Source organism: Xiphophorus couchianus, chromosome 19 (assembly GCF_001444195.1).
Source record: "Xiphophorus couchianus chromosome 19, X_couchianus-1.0, whole genome shotgun sequence".
In the NCBI taxonomy this organism is placed as follows: domain Eukaryota; kingdom Metazoa; phylum Chordata; class Actinopteri; order Cyprinodontiformes; family Poeciliidae; genus Xiphophorus; species Xiphophorus couchianus.
The window spans coordinates 17567227-17584277 of NC_040246.1; the positions used below are offsets into that span (position 1 = coordinate 17567227).

Genomic DNA, 17051 nt, shown 5'->3' on the forward strand with positions numbered 1-17051 from the left:
TGTGTGTGTGTGTGTGTGTTCCTGGATCTCCTCTGACCCGTTTGGCTGCAGGGCTTGGCATCTCTCTCAGCAGAAGTAGGCGACTGTGAACTTTGACCCCCTCCAACACCTCCACCTACACACACACACATTAACACACACTTCTACCGGCAGAAGGTTGCGTCTCTTTTCTCCACATGCCCGCCTCTCACCCATCCACCCTCCGCCTTCTTCCACATCCTCCACCTACCCTCTGTGCTGGCAGAGCCTTGTGAGCGTGTGCGTGTGAGCGTCAGGTTGGCTGCTGCGTGGTGAGCGTGCCCTCTGTCATTCACGCAGAGCCTCCCTGTCCAACTGTCACTTCCTGACAGGCTGATAATCAATCTCTTTATTAACTGCTCTGCTGCAGACCACCGCCATGGTGGAGGAGAGGCGGGGAGGAGGCGTGGGGGGGGGGGGGGGGGGGGGGGGATAGGCAGGAGTCAAACCTCTGCTTTGCTCCAGGATGTTGATTTACATAAGAAAACTCTTATTTTGAAAGGCTAAGTTGAGATTAAAACTTGTTCAAATCAGTAAATCTATAGTTTAATATTCCTAATCTGCTCTCCATCTTTTCTGGTTTCTGTAATCTCTTCACATCGTCTCGATTAGTTCTCCACGCTTTCTGAGGGTCTCTTCAATGGCTTTTCATTTGAAACCAGGTCGAGTATCAGCAAATAGAAACAAACATTTCTGTGTGAATGTGAAAAGAACAGATAAAATTGTTGCTGACCTTTACGAGTGAACAGTCATGTTCTGATTTAACTTAAGTTGGTTTGAAAGCTGAAGAGCATAGAAAGTATATGCTGCCTGAATTTACATACAGTTACACAGGAGAAATTCCCAGAACTTAAAACACATATTGCTGACAATATAACATTCTGCGTTTTGAATTCTGACTTTTTTGCTTTATAGAAAAGAAATGTTTATTTTTAGCATAATTGTGGAAAAAAAATCTGCCTTTTACATTTAAGTAGATACAAATATTCAACATCTAATTTTCCATCAAGGATAAGACTTGTATTATTCAAGCAGAGTTGATGTTGGTTGTTCTTTTTTTTTTTGTTTTGTTTTTTACATCTCTTGATTTACATAAATGAGATTTTTAAGTCTAATTGTATTAATGAAAAAGTTTTTGTTCCGAAAATTTTTCTAGACATTAGATATTACATCCTATTTTATGTCCAGCACAACCAATTTATTATACAGCAACATTTGATATAAGAAAAATCACAGAATTTTTGTCTTTAAAAAGAAAGTATTTAACTTTCTTTGAGCTAATGAAAGTGGTTCATTATATTAAACCACTTTCCTGATATTATAGACTGAAATCAGGGCATTTCTAACAAAACGCTTTGCTCGTTCATTGAAATGAATCGTTTCAGTTGACAGAATCACTTCATCATAGTGCAGCTGCTTATTTAGATAAAAGTATCATCTGAAATAGATTTTCTTTTGAGCTTTATCTTCAGCATAATTTTAATAAAAGTCTAATAAGTTCTAGTGAAAAACAGACACTTTCAATTGGACAGACAGAATGTTAAAAGAGCAAAAGAACATCTTCCCTATTGGTCTGACTGGTTACTCCTTAAACTATCAGCACAGCGCCTCCATTTAAACCAGTAACGGCTGTGTTGTTTTTCTGTTGATCACCAGGATGAGTTCCTGTCAGAGACTCAGAAGAGGCTTCAAGCAGAGATCACCCAGCGCTGCAAAGCCAACGCCAGCCGGCTCCAGAGAGACCCGTCTGAGAGATGAACATGGAGTGATGCTCATATCTGAAATTACAAGAAAGAATCTAAACATCTGACTGAATCGTTCACATATACAAATAATAACTCCACTAAAAGTAATGATAACATATTCCTAATGTTCCCACTGAGCCATTCCACACATAAAGATATTACTCGTATGTGGATTGGCTGGAAAAGAGGAATCTGCCCAATTATACTTCTCTTTTCTGTGTGATACATTCTGGTTCACATAATTATATTAAATCAGATTTAATAACCATTGAGCTAAACTGTAGTGTTCCTAAAATTCAGCATGAATGGTCCAGTTGTTCTTCTCTATAGTTCGGTCTGAAATGTGAAAATGCTCAGGGTGAAATGCAACATGTTTTTACTGAAAGATAGTGAAAGGTTAACTGAGAAGGATTTACTGTTTCTGGGCTTTATAAAAGTTTGAGTACATTAATCTCAAAACAGCTGCATTGAAACCTAATAGTGGACTCAAAATTACTCCTTCCAATAATCTGTCCAATAGGAAAACTGATGTTACAAAACATACAATATAAATGTAAAAATATACTTGTAAATGCATATGGATGAATGAGAATCATTAAAAACTTTGACAGTGTTTCACCTTTTTTCTGCTCATTTGTTCTTCCATCATAGACTGGTGATTATTTCAAAAATATCTTCTACTTCTGCAGATAATACCCATGATCAGTGCCTGTTCCTGTGATATGGCTCGTCATTCCAACTCAGGCTCACTGCAGCAGTAGGAAAACATTAAATTCATTGCAGCCAAATCCATTTGTCATTGCTTTTCATATGTCTTGTCATTGGGACGGAGGCGCCCTCCTGTGTAATGGAGTGTAAGTGCACTAAGAAAGGATAGCTACACCACTGTTGGCTAATTAAACTTGATTTGGTGCCTTAAATTAAAGAGCCTTTTTAACATTCTTCTAATTTAATCTAGAATGTTTGAGCTTATTGTGGCTGAATCTGCAATTCTTGGCAAATCAGAGTATTCAGGGAATCATCAAAATAATTTATTCTAAAAAAAATAATCTCCATTAATGGTTACTGTATTGAATTTAAATTTGCCCATCAAAAATTTAAAAAAAATTCTTATGGCACTTGTTAAACAGCTCATAAAATGGCACTTAGGGTGTCTACATATGTGCTTTGTGTGTGTGTAAACATGACAATGTTTTCTATCAGATTTCCTCCATCTTTGTTTTGTAGGTCATGTCTTTCTACATTATTATATATCTTCCAAATACATTCACTTATGTAATCATATGTGAATGTCAATAAGGTGATCAGGTTGCCTGTGTCACACTTGCTGTGGTCTTAAGGCTGCAGAACAGATGAACGACCGAGAGGATCTACGAACTTCACACCTAAACATGAAAACATTCTCACTCTCTCTCCCACATGACACTCCACTGCCCTCCCACACCATAGTGGGAGGTGTCTGTGTGGAACCTTCCCAACATCCCTCTCCTCCTGCCAGTCTGACCCCAGAGCTGGTTGCTCAGTCCAAACCCTCCCTGAAACCTGCGGGGCCTGAACCCAGTCCAACCTGATCCTGGGAGCAAATCAGCATTTGTGGTAAGACTCCTTCATCATCATACAGGGATGAAGACTTCCACAAATAAGTTATTGTGATCACACAAGTTCGAAGGCTTTTAAATGCTGTAGAGTTCTGCTAATTTGAGACAAGTTAAAACATGTTAAAATAAAAATTCATGAAACAGTACCTAAATTAAAATTTTCCAGAAGAAGTTCACACTTTATTAAAAGAGGCCAGTGAGAATTATCATATATTTTTCTGGAAGGAGATTTTTCAAAAGTTTAAAAGATTTTTTAAAACCTAACTTGTGTAGCTCAATAATGGTTTATTTTTTTTGAAAACTCATACCACCTTTAACTGAAGTCCAGACACAGATAGATATTTATGCTAAATAAAGCAGTTTTTCTGGATGCTTATAAAGAAACTACAGTTTATTGTCTAATTTGGAGATAAAGGGGCAAGCCATTTGTGTATATAATTTAAATCCATGATGTCAAGTTTTGTTCTCCTGTAGTATTTCAAGAATTCTAGGGTTCGCTATAGCTGACTTAAATTTGACCAATATGGTACAAAAATTGTACAGTTAAAATAAGTAAAACATATAGTGAGTCTAGAAGGGCATCTAGTTGACTAGTTAAAGTTATTTTATTGTCCTTTTTAGATGAATAAGTAATGAATACAGTCAATGTTAACTGGTGTGACCAAGTCATTGTCGTGGCAAAAATACTATTTCCAAGCACTGTTCAGGTGAAATCACTCAATCAGGTTTATTCATATATTGTGCACAATACAGAGAGCTTGTAGGACAATCAGTAATGAAGCAGGTCTGGATGAAAAGCTCTGTCAGGCAGAGACAACACATGAGTTTTATACCAAAGATAAAGAATTAACAACAAGGGTGAGACAGTCTGGTTCTGATGCAGCTGTAGAAAACAACTTCCAACCTTCTACATGTAACCCAAATAGTTCTTTTGGTGAGAGTTCACAATCATTCATATAACATGATTAGCAGATGTGACCTTAATGTAATTTTTCCATCACATTATCAACCAATTGGGCTAATTATTCAGAGTGTGTTTAAAAGTCTTGCTAGTACTATAAATGCAGAACTTTGTAGCAAATTTAAGTTCTGTATCGAGTCAACTTGTACATCAACGTGTTAAAATTGTGTGACTGAAAGTTAAACTAGTAGAGAAAAAGAATACATTATTATGGTAAAGGTATTGAATAAATACATTAAGGACTTGGCATATTTTTTCCCTCCAGTCTGACCAGTGAGGTTTTGAACATCCAGACCGTGTGACTGTGGTACAAACATGAAGGCGCTGCCTACATTGAGTGCATGAAATGTTTCTGTACGACACAGGCTGTGGCTCAGATGCCATCCCAGCATGCAGGAAGAGAAGGTGAAGTTTTCCTGACAGTCGGATCAGTAATCTCTCATCACCATCTGACATTCTGCCTCAACAATCAGGCAGGACAGTCATGTAGTTTACTAATGAACAATGTTTGAACCAAACATCCCCTCGACACACCATCCATCCATCACACACACAGATATGTGAGCATCCTGCTTTTGCTGGGCTGCTGGAGGTGTTTCCAGCTCTTTGATGAGTTTCTGGCTGCAGCGCTCAGCCTCCCTGCTGAATGTGTGGCTGCTTCTCCTCCTTACTCCTCCTCTTTGTCTTTCCCCCTTGTCAACACAATCCCTCCATCCATCCGTCCTGAGGCAGGGGCTCGGCAGGGGCCAATCCGCCCCTCAAAGCGTCCTCTGGGTGCTCACACACTTGTCTTTGGGCAGCAGTGAAGACCTTTGATTTATTACATTCGTTCTCCAAACTCACAGCTTGGATCTGTGTTCTCAGCGGGTTCAAAACTTTACTGTCACATGAAGGGGCAAACTAAACACCAGAAACCAAAAAGTGAATATAAACTTAAAACAAGGTGACAGTGCTGCAAGATTCGGAAGTTAATACTCACCAATAGGTTGTCTTTTTATTTTGTGTTGCTGTTTAAGGCATGTGTAGGATGCTCTACTTGTTTACTGATCTGTTTTGATGATGTTCTACACAGAACATCAAACATTTAGATGTCATCAGATGGAACAATTTGATGTCGATGTCAATTTATTTATAAAGCACTTGAAAAACAGCTATTAACTGCACCAAAGAATGCTGTACAGTATTCTTGAAACCGCAGATAAAAACACATAGAAATAAAACACAATCAATTAAACAGACGGGACAGGTTGGTTACAATGTCAAGCCTTATGTAAATACCAAAAAATGAAAATGCGTTTTAATGACTTATTTGAAGTGTTCAAGACTATGGGCAGATCTAATGTTGAAGGATAAGTTATTCTGCACATTAGGAGCAGTGGCAGCAAATGTTCTGTCTAATATTAGAAGATATTTACTTGTAAATAAGTTTTAACAGTCAAATAGCTCAAAAATGACCACAAAAGGAGTTAGATGAAAAGGGTTTAAAATAAAATTAAGAGTTGAAAATGATGGTAAAGGACAGTCAAAGCTGAGTTGGTGTTATTATGATGTCAGGTAATTTAAAGTTTGATTGACGTGATTCAAAACATATAGGAGCTCTGAAACAGTTTGCACACACTCATTGAATTTTCTGTTTTCTACTGGCTTTTACTGACTTTTCCTTCAGCAGTGGAGTCTTGTCCTGTTAGTGTGCACAAAGGTAACTGAAGTTGGGTGCAGTATTTATTGTTTTCTTGGGAAAAACTGTATATGCTAGTTTCATGTTTTCCTAAAACTCTCTGCAAATGTTCCTTGGCTATTGGACAACTCTTTTGACTCCAGCAAAGGAAGAAGTGGCCCAACCTGGTTTATGGTAAAATGATGTTTGTTCTATTTGTTAGACTGTAGCTTCAACAGTGTTCACTGAAGTGTCCAGAAATGTAGATATGCAGCTGGAGAAATTTCCATTAGCATATTTAGACTTTTTTTTCCCTGTGAAGGTCTCTGACTGCTACTTTATCATTTTTGTTTCAATTTTGAGGGAAAACAATATTTTGAGCAGGAAAAATGAAAGATTACTTTTACAAAAACTTTCCAGAAATCATGATGACGTGCAGCCACTAAGATGTGACTCAGGTTAACCCAGAGGCCTGCTGTTCTGTAGGACATTAAACCATCAACCTGGAACGACGGAGCTGACTCCTTCTCTTCCTGCTGGCCTGCTTGTTGGAGTAACACCTGGCCAATCATTAACCAGAAAAATAAGGAGTGAAGAAGAAGGGCAGGAATTGAGGTTGTTCAAATTAATTGTTAATTTATGAAAAAATAACTCATGGGTTTAGTCTTAATTTATGTTAAACCTTCATGAGTTCCTTTTGCTATAAGTAAAAACATAAATTGATTGATCAAAACTAGTCCAGCATGGATTGTAAAATTATACAGTGATTAGATTTTAATACAGAATTTGGATCTGAATTTTTTTTTTTAATTTCTCTCCTAAAGGGGTCTTTTGTGGGCTCTAGTGTCCGTTATATGAAAGTAGGCTGACAGGAAAGGGGGAAGGAGAGGGATGTGGCAAATGTCGCCGGGTCCGGGAATCGAACCTGCGACTGCCGTGTCGAGGACTGGAGGACTCTAAACGTGGGTCGCGCTAGCCCTTACCCCACCACAGCATGCTCAGATCTGAATTTTTAAACCTGAGCCTAGTATTGTGTATTGTCTCATCTCATGAGCTTGTTATATTCATGTTCTGTCTTTACGTAAATATTAACAGAAAATATACAGCCTATTCCTATTTTTACATAAGAGCAGTGCAAACTAGTTTTTTCTACTTTTATTCTGGTTCAAGATGTTTATTTGAATACATGATATTTATTTTTTTATAGAATAATTGTTCCTGCTCTGGTAAGCTCTTATTTATTTTTTCTGCTGTTCTTTTGATGCTATTTTCTTTGTATGGAAATAAGTTGGAAGCAGATGAACAGTCTGGTTTTTACTGATGGGACCTATACTCTATTTTTGCCCTCAGAGTTGTTCATTCAGCCATGAACACAGATATTTAACTTATAATAATTTAGAACTTGCACGTCAAACTCTATCTTCAGATGTGTTTACTTGCAAGTGTTTTGATATTTTGGCATGAGAAAAGGAGAGGTGTGTGACAAACAACGTTCTGATTTCCACTGACTTTAAAATCTTCTTATCTAATGATTCTGGAAGTCAAACTGAGGATGGATATTGGTAGAAAACTTTATCGTTTCTATGCTCAACAACGGAGGAAACAACATGATGTTCGGGAACAAAGCTCTTGTTACGACTGCAGGCCAACTGTTCCTAAGCAACAAACACATCTTTTGTTTGTGCAAGTGTGTATGTAGGTGTTGGTATGTTTTCAGTCTGAGCTCATGGTTTCTATCCATGTTAGTGAGGGATGTTACTCATTCCTCAGGTGTTATTCGGAAACAGAAATCAGCATAAGTGAGGTTGGATTCAGTCCAACTGAGGAAATTGGAATGTAAATGATCTGATGGAAAAAAAAAAAACTGGGATTTCACATATCATAGAGACAAATCTGCAAAGAGTTTACCCAGTTTTCCCAATTTGATCTTCTCCTGAGAAGGACGTTATCCAGTCCGTCATAAATCCTAACACCCAACAAATGATCTAAGACTGACACCTAGTGGTGCAAGAGGGTCATTAAACCGGCTGAGTTTCAGCTCTCTGAACATGCAGCCTTTTTTGATTATTGGAAATAAAATGGTTAAAAGAAATACACTCAGGTCTGATTAGTGTGAAGAATTGTAAAGTGCAAAGAAAAGTTTAATGCTTAAACGTGATTTGAGATTTTTACTTATTTAGATGGTTCAAGCTTGGACTAAATGTTTATATTAGCATTACAAGGAGCTCAAGAAGAATGTTAAAATCAAGTGGCTTCCCCTAGTGGACACATAGAATAAATCTGGTCAATTCAAACATTAAATTCGTTTCATCAGTTACGTCTGAAGAAGGGACACATCTAAAACATCCATTACACTGTATAGATATCGGCAGGAGGAAGGTGAGAGAAACCTTTCAGACCATATCTTTTTCAGGGATGTCCTTTTTTTTTAATCAAGATAATAGAAGATAATATTAAGCAATTTCCCCTTGGGGATCAATAAGGTATATTCTATTCTATTCACACAGGTTCTGTGGCAACAGAACAAGCCCTTATCACCACGTCTCCACCACAGTGCTTGGCAGTTTGTATCAGGTGTTTGCTGTGACACGCCAAACATTTTAAAGGTGCTGAATTGGCTCACTGGCTGTAATGACCATACATTACCTCAGTAAAGGTAATGTATGGTGTGTTGCTTACAACAAACACTTATTTTATAGGAACAAGTTGATGACAGAGACTCATGAAGCTGTTCAAACATTGTGCCAACATATTTATTACAGAAAGTGAATTGCTCTTTTCTCTTCATGTTGTGATATTTGTCACAGTGTTTCTCTCTAATTTCCCTGTGTAGCGATTATGTTCAATGAAATTATTTGGGCTTCTGATACGGCTAATTATGAATACTTTGGAGCTGTGAGTGGGAACTCCAGAGACCTGCAAATTAGCTGCCTTTTGTACCGTTTCTCCGTCCCAGATATCTACAGCCAAATCCGAGCAGCTATGACTGGAGCGTTGTTGCTCCTGAGTTCATTAAACAAATTAACTTTCTAATGAGCTTCTGGATTCATGCACACATTGAAATGGTTGTTTTGTAGTCACGGCCAGTACTCAGGAGTCCAAACACTGCTCACATCCGATGAGAGAAAAACACTGCGACTCAACCAGGTTTCCCTCAACAAATAAATGTTCAGTTTAATCAAACAGCGCAGGAAAACCACAGTTCTCAGATGAGTCCTCACTACACGGGGGGTGGTCATGCGGGTTGTTCCGGAACAGGAACTCCGCCTGGAACGAGACACACCAAAATGCATCATGGAGCAGAAATAAACCTCGTTTTGCTTTTTCACCTTTCAATTACAAAGATTATTTGCTCTCCTTTTCACTTCAGCTACCCTGTCAAATTCCTCAAATAATTAATGTTTTCTGACTTTCCAGGGTTTTTTTTGTATCATTTTGAAAACAGCCACTGACACTCTGCAACTGTAGAAGTTTAATTTCCCTGATGCCGTACCATGTATTATTTTTCTTCCTAATCAAGTGCAAGTAACACAGGAAAAGTGATCCTGAGACAGACACTGCAGAAAAGGTTTGAAAGAAGATGAACCCCGTTTGATCAACATGTGTGAACTGCGGAAGTGTTAGTGTAGAGCTTGATATAAACAAGATTCTGAGTTTTCTGTTACTGAGTGAAGCTCTGTAACACTCATTTTGTTTTTCATCACCCAGATGTGCATTTATGTCCTCAGTAACTCTCTAAAGAGTTTCACCTGGTCCTAAATCAGAAGTAAAGCAGGACCAGACGTCCAAAACCCATAAGAAAAAACTTTTATTTTAAAGTGTCCTTCCTCTGATTCCAGATGTGTCTTTAAGCCAAAGACATGAGTACTAGGTAAGCAGGTTTTATGACTCATGAAAACGACGACAGCAGATATCGCACCCAAATAGGTCGTTTTACTTAACCTGAGAGTATTTAGGAAAACGCTGATAGTTTCTCTTGTGTTTCATAATCATTGAAAATATAATTTATCTTCCAATTCTCCACTCTTAGATTATAAAAATATAAGTCTCAGTTAGAACATTAGAATAAGATTCCTCTTGGCATCTGAGAGTCAGATGAACAACTCTGAAGCTTTCAACCAGCGTACTTACAGAAAGGAGCTTTTGTCTTTTAGACTGACTCAACCTCAAAGATAATGTGCAGCTGAGAAGAAGAATTGTACATACTGTAGACAAATATATCTTCCTTCTTTTTTCTTACCAGTTGGAAATTGAAATCTAATGGGGGAAAATATCTCCCATTAGATTTAATTTTTTCCCTACAATCTTGCTCATTTTCCGTGTTGATTCCCTTATAGCAGCAGACGTTCAAAAAAGTGACTGACTTGAAGCCGAGCAGTACCAGGAAGTCCAGGGGCTCAGCCGGCTGAATTCTGCAGCACTCGATCAAACCCTTTCCCAGCGTTGGCATGACGTTCTTCATCAGATAGCTTCTCATCTGTTTAGTCAGGATGTCCAAGTGCAGCTCCTCCAGCATCCTTGACGCCTCTGATCTCTGAGTCTGAAACACAAACATCGGACTGGAGGTGTTTAAGGGCTCTGAAGGTTGACAGTCGGCAGACGTAGGGTGACAATCAGGACGTTTCTAAGTAATGTGGAGGTGTTAAGTTGTTCACATTACAACTGTCTGACATTTACATATGATGCTTCTCATGTGCACCACATAGACCATCAGAAGCAGTTTGATTTCTTCTTGATGAATCATGTCCACCTACCCACTCCTCCCAGCGTGCAGCCCTGCTCCTGGTCTCTTCCTCCTCTTTTCGCTCCTCCACAGCCCTCTCCTCTGCCTCTTTCTTCATCCTCTCTTCTGCTATTCTCCTGTTCTCCTCCTCAACTTCCTGAGGGCTGGGACTGTACGTTCTAGGGGGGCCCAACGTGGTGAAAATCTTATGCATCAGGAGCGAGGTGGCGGGTTCTTCGCCATTGGTGGCCTCTGAAACATAAGGAAATGAACTGAACAGAATCCTTCCTTTAGTCACCCACACAAGATTAGGGATGCACCGATCCACTTTGTTTCACACCCAATACCGATATCTGAGGTTTAGTACTGTCTGATAGCAATCCGATACAGAAAAACAGTGCAGGATTGACTGAAGATGTTTCTTTTAAAACTGACATAAATGTACTAAATTACACATTTATTTTATAACTGTGCACCAGTACAGCATATTTAAATACACCAGTAGCTTCATAAGCTTGGTAAAACATGTAAAAACAACTTTAATTTGTTCAGTTGGTACAATTAGGAGTATAACAGCCAATGTGAAATAAATAAATTGACAAAAACAATAGGTTGACTATGTTAGTCAAACATGTAAAGATAAACTGCAACAAACTTTTTTTTCTAATGGTTCAAAAGGGGCAAATTGTACATTAAATAAAGCATGACATCACTCAGAGCACAAAGTGTGGAAATAGACTGAATAGATCTGACCTTATGAATGGGGCTCATTGTCACCAATACCCGATCAAGAATTTTGTTCAGTATCGGAACCGATACAAATATAAATATAGGATCGTGCGTCTCTACACAGAAAGTTGTCCTCCATCATATTACCCAAGAGCACAGGGCTGATATCCAGCTCCTCAAAATAGTTGAGAACCGATTTTTCCTCCTGGGTGTTATCTCTGTAGATGGCCAGCCGGCTTAGGAACTTCTCCGGCTCGTAGCCGAGGTCTTGTACTGTTTCCTCGGGGAGGTTGATCACTCGGTCTGTCAGGAAGGAGTCGGTGGCGTCCAGGACCAACACAAACTCTGCAGCCAAAAACAAGGAGCTCCATGTTAATCCAGGGTCATCTGACAAAATAAACCAATGATGATGGAGCAAATGTACCTGGTGTGAACTTGTCAGAGAAATCCTCCTGCTCGTCTGAAGATGAAGAAATTCTTTATTCTTTATTTGTTGTACAGGTGCAGGGCCTTGACCAAGTATTCATATCCACTGAGTGCAACCACATTGTCTAATTAGTAAATGGAGTCAATTTGAGTGGGATTCTGTCTTATAAATCTAACTGCTTTGTGAGGGCCTCAGAGGTTTGTTAGAGAACAAATAGCAACATCAAGACCAGGGCCGTATTTAGAAGAATAACAGCCTCTGAGCTGGAGCCAGTTTTGGTGCCCTATCCCCAGAGAAAAAAAATCAGTGTTTTTTTTTTTACCCTCAAGAATTTTTTTGGACTTTATTTCACAGTAGACTGACAGGAAAGAGGGTTGCGAGTGAGGGGGAAGACATGCAGCAAAGAACAACGAGCCGAGACTCAAACCCGTGCCAGCTGGACTGAGGCCTCTGTACATGGGTCGCATGCAAAATGAGTGAAAATCTCAACCAGGAGATGTACAAAACTGGTAGAGACAAATACCACCTTACAAGTTTTCATTTGTAGCTCCTGCAAAAAATGAAATTATTGCATTTATTGCTTCCTAAACAGAATGGAAAATGATGCACTTCTTTACCCATCATAAAATTCAAATTAAATCTGAGTTTTCTAAATAAGACCAAATGTGAAAACGTTCAAGGGATATGAATATTTTGCAAGGCGCTGTAAAGATGCATGTGGAGGTAGCACGTCCTTCTTACCTTCAAACAGGTCCTCGGCTTGCTTATACGTGCTGGGAAAAGCATCAAGGACATAACCCTGGTTTTTGCATTGGTTGGACGTCATTTTGTCCCTCAACATCTTGAGCTGCTCCTCTGAAACATCTGGGAGATAAAAGGAGAGATACGGCACACCATCTCTTGTTTCTTATTGGGCAAAATATTACTGTCCTCAGATTTGTGTAAAAAGGAATAAGATCTCTGCTAAGAAATGATTTTTCTTGGTAGGCTTTGTATTTTACTTTTTTCAGCTGTTGCGTTACATGTACTGTTTGGAAAAACCATATAAGGATTGTATTTGTGTAGGTCACAGATACGCATTTTTTTAAGTTAGAAAATCTTTATGTGTTATTATCTCATGTTATAATGTGAAAACCTGCAGCAAGTGTGGCCTACGACTTGTTTTTTCTCTCTTCAAAGTTCTTGGGTGCAACTTATATTTAGGTGGTTCAATTGCCCGTAATATACAGTAAAAAAAAAAAAAAAGTCAGGAAAAATCTTAGTGCTGGATTAAAGCACCTCAAATTATTCCAGTTCTGGAAAAAAACATCTAAACAATTCATTATTTCCCAGCACTAATCTCCCATTTAAATCAGAAAATAAGCACTTTATAAACATGGCTTTTTGGAACACAGATGAGCCATAAATCAGTTTTACCACACTTGACTAAAAAAGCAAATGAGATCATTAAGCAGAAAGCTCGAACCTTCACTATCTATAGACTCATTCAGGCTGTTGAGCAGCTCTTGAGCCTCTGCTGCGACTTCCTCAGCATCCGGATCTGGGTTCTTCACAATGCCTTCCTGATCAAGAATACAAACATAGTTCAAACATGATCAGCTTTAATTGAAAATAACGGTGAGGTATGGCGGCTCACCAGTTCGGCCATGGCCTTATAGATGGTATCCCTCACAGTAATGTGATGGAGTTTGTAGTGCTTACAGATCTGTAAAGACAAGGTAGTCTTCCCCACTGCGGGAGGACCCAGGAGGCACACCCGGAGAGGCTGCGAAAAACACACAACGAAGTCGTCAAGCACAGCTCCATCACAGAAACACTATGTGAGGTTGAATCTGCACATCGAGCCCACCAGAAGCCCTCGAGACAGTCGATACTCCTCCACCACCAGGTCCACATTTTCCACCAGACCACCCTCACAATGCCAGTAGACGGAGAGCAGGTTTTCAACATTTACCGCTTCCATCCGAAGGTTGACTTGGAGGGAATCGATCTCCATCACCTGTCAGGTAGAAAAGAGCCGTCAGGAATGATTTCTAACATCCAGAGAGCAGCAGAACTCCTCCTGGGAGGGGCTCTGTGTCTACGTTTAATCCAAGCTTCTTTTTCTGATGTTAAAATAACTTACAGTTAACTCTTGGTTGAGGTAGATGTCCTCAAAAGGCCTGTTCACTGTTTTAGCAGGTCCCAATGCAGTGGCAATAACCTTCACAGATCATCAGCAAACACAAGTTGGTTTCTTAAGCTGTTCACTTGGATCAGTTCTGGATTGTTTCTCACCTTCACCAACTGCTCCAAGGTGTTGTGTGACAAGTCCACAGCTAGCAGGTAGTAGGGTCTGGGCTGATATTCGATTACATTCTGGACCACGCTGCAACACAAAGGAAACTCACGAGTCATCAAAATGACAGCTATCAGGAGACCTGCCTGTCTGTCCACATCCGTTTAGAAGAATTACCTGGCCAGATCGGTGACGTGGATGGTGGGAATGATGTTCTTTCCATGTCCATATATGGATATTTCAGATGCCTCTCCCAGCCACGATTCCTAAAAGCATACAGAATTTCACAGATTAAGTCAAATAAATCAACATTTGCAACTCTGGTTTTGTCTTAATTTAATTTCTCTGGATTGTGTTTAAATTCCAGCTGAGAAGTTTTTAACAGTAACCAGGAGGGGGCATTGTTCACTCAGTAGACTGAAAGTATGTCTGAGTTAAAACAGTGCAGAGTTGTGTTTTCCTTTGTGATGGGACCTTGAAGAAGAAGTGAAAGATCCCTTCCCCCATTCCGTACTGCAGGCCGGATGCCACCACATAGGTGGAGAAGATCTCTCTGTTCTGTAAACAGAACCCGCCCAACACCATCAGTCTCACTCATCTTCTGGAAAGAGAACCAGAACCTTACAGATGAAATGGGAACTCACAGATTTGCCGGCTTTCACCACTATTTTCTCCAGGTCAATGTGCTTTTTGAAGTTAGGATGAGCTCTTCTGCAGTAGAAAATCTCATCAGTGAAGGGAAGCTCTGGGTCTTCCTGGGATGGAAAAAAAAAAAAAACAGAGACAAGATTCTGCAGGATAATTACATCCAGATTAGATTAAATATTTAAGCAGGAATAGAGGTAGAGCATAATTAAAAGTGACTGACTGGATCCAATGGTATGCTGGCAGCCCACGTCATCACAGTGGAGATGAGGATAAAGATCTTCAGACTGGTAAAATGTTCTTTTTGATCATGGAGGGCTGTGAATGAAACACAAGAATGACTCCTGCTGAATTTATTGATTATTGCATCAGTTATCGTATATTAAACTTCGTAGAAGAAGAATCTTTATTTGATTTTATTTTTTTAGATTTAAACTTGAATGGATGCTGGAGATGTTGGACATCAAGTGTGCTGGAGAGATGGGAAATAGAGAGAAAGGGACAAGAAAAAACATTTCAATTTAGAGACAGCTTTGCCTATAAGAAATGTTGGGGAAACAGTAACGTGGTCACAGAAAGGAAAATTTTTACATTGCAATTAAATTATTGGAAGAAGTTGCTCTGTCCCACAGCAAGAACTCTGATATTTACCCTTTATCATCAAAATGTTGTAATAATTACTGTGTTAAAATTACATTCGTGACACAGCATCACTGTAAATGAAAGGTTACCTTTAACAGCCCAGGAAGCTTCCTCCACCTGATCGGCATCCTGACTAATATTGTAGATGATAACTTGACACTCCATCAGATTTGACAGCAGTTCTTCCTTTCTAGGATGCTTCAGAAAGACCCAATATAATCAGAATCAGTCAGTGAGGTTCTACCTCATGAAACCATCTGACGGGACAGTTTTGGATCAGATCACTTACACAGTATTCCTCCAAGATGTGTGGCGGGGGCTCATCAGACAGATTAGAGACAGTTCCAACCATCTGGAAGGCGTGATTGTGGTGGACCTCCTCCTCTTCCTCCTCCTGCTCCTCCTCTTCATCCATGGCCCTTAGAACGACCTTACTTAGGAACTATACAACAGGCAATCATAGACAGAAGAACAGATCCTCACTATTTTTGAACTATTTTAAAATACGCTTTAATCCTCCTGAATACAAAAAGATAATTAAGACATTCAAGTCAAACGGTCTTCTTTTCACCAAATACTTTTTTTTGCTCTTGAGTCACTTTGTTATACTTGAGTAACATTATTTTAAACAAGGGCTATTTTTATTTTAGAAACACTTCCCTGACTCGTATTTCTGTTTTTGAAGATTTTAAATTATCTCCAGACCAGATCTAAAATTATCTATTACATATAAAGCCAATTTGTCAAAATTGGCAGAACGTAAACTTTAGTGCCTTATTCGGAGAAAAAAACAGGTTTCCAAGGCGCGGTCGACACTCACAATATGGCGGACAAGCTCACGTATGACTTCTGCTAAAACAAAGGCAAGCGGCGTTTAATCTTCCGTGAACATAAAATAAAGAGAAACAGACAACATCTGTCAGTGTTTCAATACCTTGGCGATGTTCCTGGAGGAATACGAGTCGATGTTGTTGATAAAGACCCGTTTAGAAGTCGCTCTGCGCTTATGCGGCATATTACTTTATAAAGTCGACGTTTGACTATTACCATGGCGACGAAGCGTACGTTAGCGAACACGCTAACTAGCGTAGTACGTTTGGGACTTAGGACTCTTTGAAAGGAACCGAAGCTCATGGATCCGTTTACGTTAAAAAGACGTTCAAATGATCCATTTTTGAAATGTACATCTTTCTAAGGAGGACAGAACATTTCATGCTGGTTGCATGTTAATTATTGTTGCGGGTGAAGTTCAGAAAAAACAGTTTAAGGTAAAAAAAAAAAAAAAAAAAACTGTATATAATTTTAGAAAATGAAAATCATAAAATACACTTTATTTTTTACAAGTGTTGTATGCTACATGAAACCTGCATCAGTGTGGCAGCCAGGTAACCGTCCTGCCACGACGTGACGAAAACTGTAGAACCATCATAATGTGCTCTGTGCTCATACGTTCAGCCCCTTTTTGAACGTATTATATTATTCTAATAGAACTTATTATTCTATTAGTTTGACTAACAGAATAATGATAGCTACTGCAGTGTCAGACACGAGTCTTATCGTTCATGTTGAAGAGCCGTTCAAAAGAATTGGATCGTTCGTAGATGTCACATCACGAAAAACAAGTCATA

General features: G+C 39.1%; 2 protein-coding genes across 4 annotated transcripts in view; one reads left to right on the forward strand and one right to left on the reverse strand.

Annotated features, from left to right (window-relative positions):
- The window catches only part of LOC114133838 (protein phosphatase 1 regulatory subunit 37), a 42791-nt gene extending 40415 nt beyond the window's left edge, over positions 1-2376 (forward strand). The window contains exon 11 of the mRNA XM_027999936.1: positions 1675-2376. Within this exon, the coding sequence (XP_027855737.1) occupies positions 1675-1776 (102 nt within the window). The 3' untranslated portion in view covers positions 1777-2376. The remainder of the gene's footprint in view (positions 1-1674) is intronic.
- A 6338-nt stretch (positions 2377-8714) lies between these two features.
- Positions 8715-16493, reverse strand: ak7b (adenylate kinase 7b). Of its 3 annotated transcripts, none has more exons than XM_027999898.1 (18): positions 16358-16493; positions 15713-15865; positions 15513-15621; positions 15005-15099; positions 14781-14891; positions 14611-14694; positions 14314-14402; positions 14136-14226; positions 13984-14061; positions 13708-13857; positions 13495-13623; positions 13324-13420; positions 12600-12722; positions 11856-11891; positions 11579-11776; positions 10734-10954; positions 10344-10519; positions 8715-9246 (listed from the first exon to the last, which is right to left on the reverse strand). In XM_027999898.1, the coding sequence occupies exons 1-18, from the start codon at positions 16436-16438 to the stop codon at positions 9057-9059; spliced, it is 2211 nt and encodes a 736-aa protein (XP_027855699.1). In that variant the 5' UTR covers positions 16439-16493; the 3' UTR covers positions 8715-9056. The 3 variants fall into 3 exon arrangements, with proteins under 3 accessions (XP_027855699.1, XP_027855701.1, XP_027855700.1); XM_027999900.1 differs by having other exon boundaries at positions 10361-10519; positions 16358-16438; XM_027999899.1 differs by lacking the exon at positions 16358-16493 and adding an exon at positions 16244-16342.
- Between the last annotated feature and the right edge of the window lie 558 nt (positions 16494-17051).

Excerpts from the sequence above, each read along its gene's own strand:
- ak7b (XM_027999898.1), bottom strand. The coding sequence starts at position 16,438 with ATGCCGCATAAGCGCAGAGCGACTTCTAAACGGGTCTTTATCAACAAC. Across the intron at positions 14,227-14,313 it reads CACGTCACCGATCTGGCCAG|CGTGGTCCAGAATGTAATCG; the intron begins GTAATTCTTCTA and ends TTTGTGTTGCAG. Across the intron at positions 14,062-14,135 it reads CCTTGGAGCAGTTGGTGAAG|GTTATTGCCACTGCATTGGG; the intron begins GTGAGAAACAAT and ends TGATCTGTGAAG.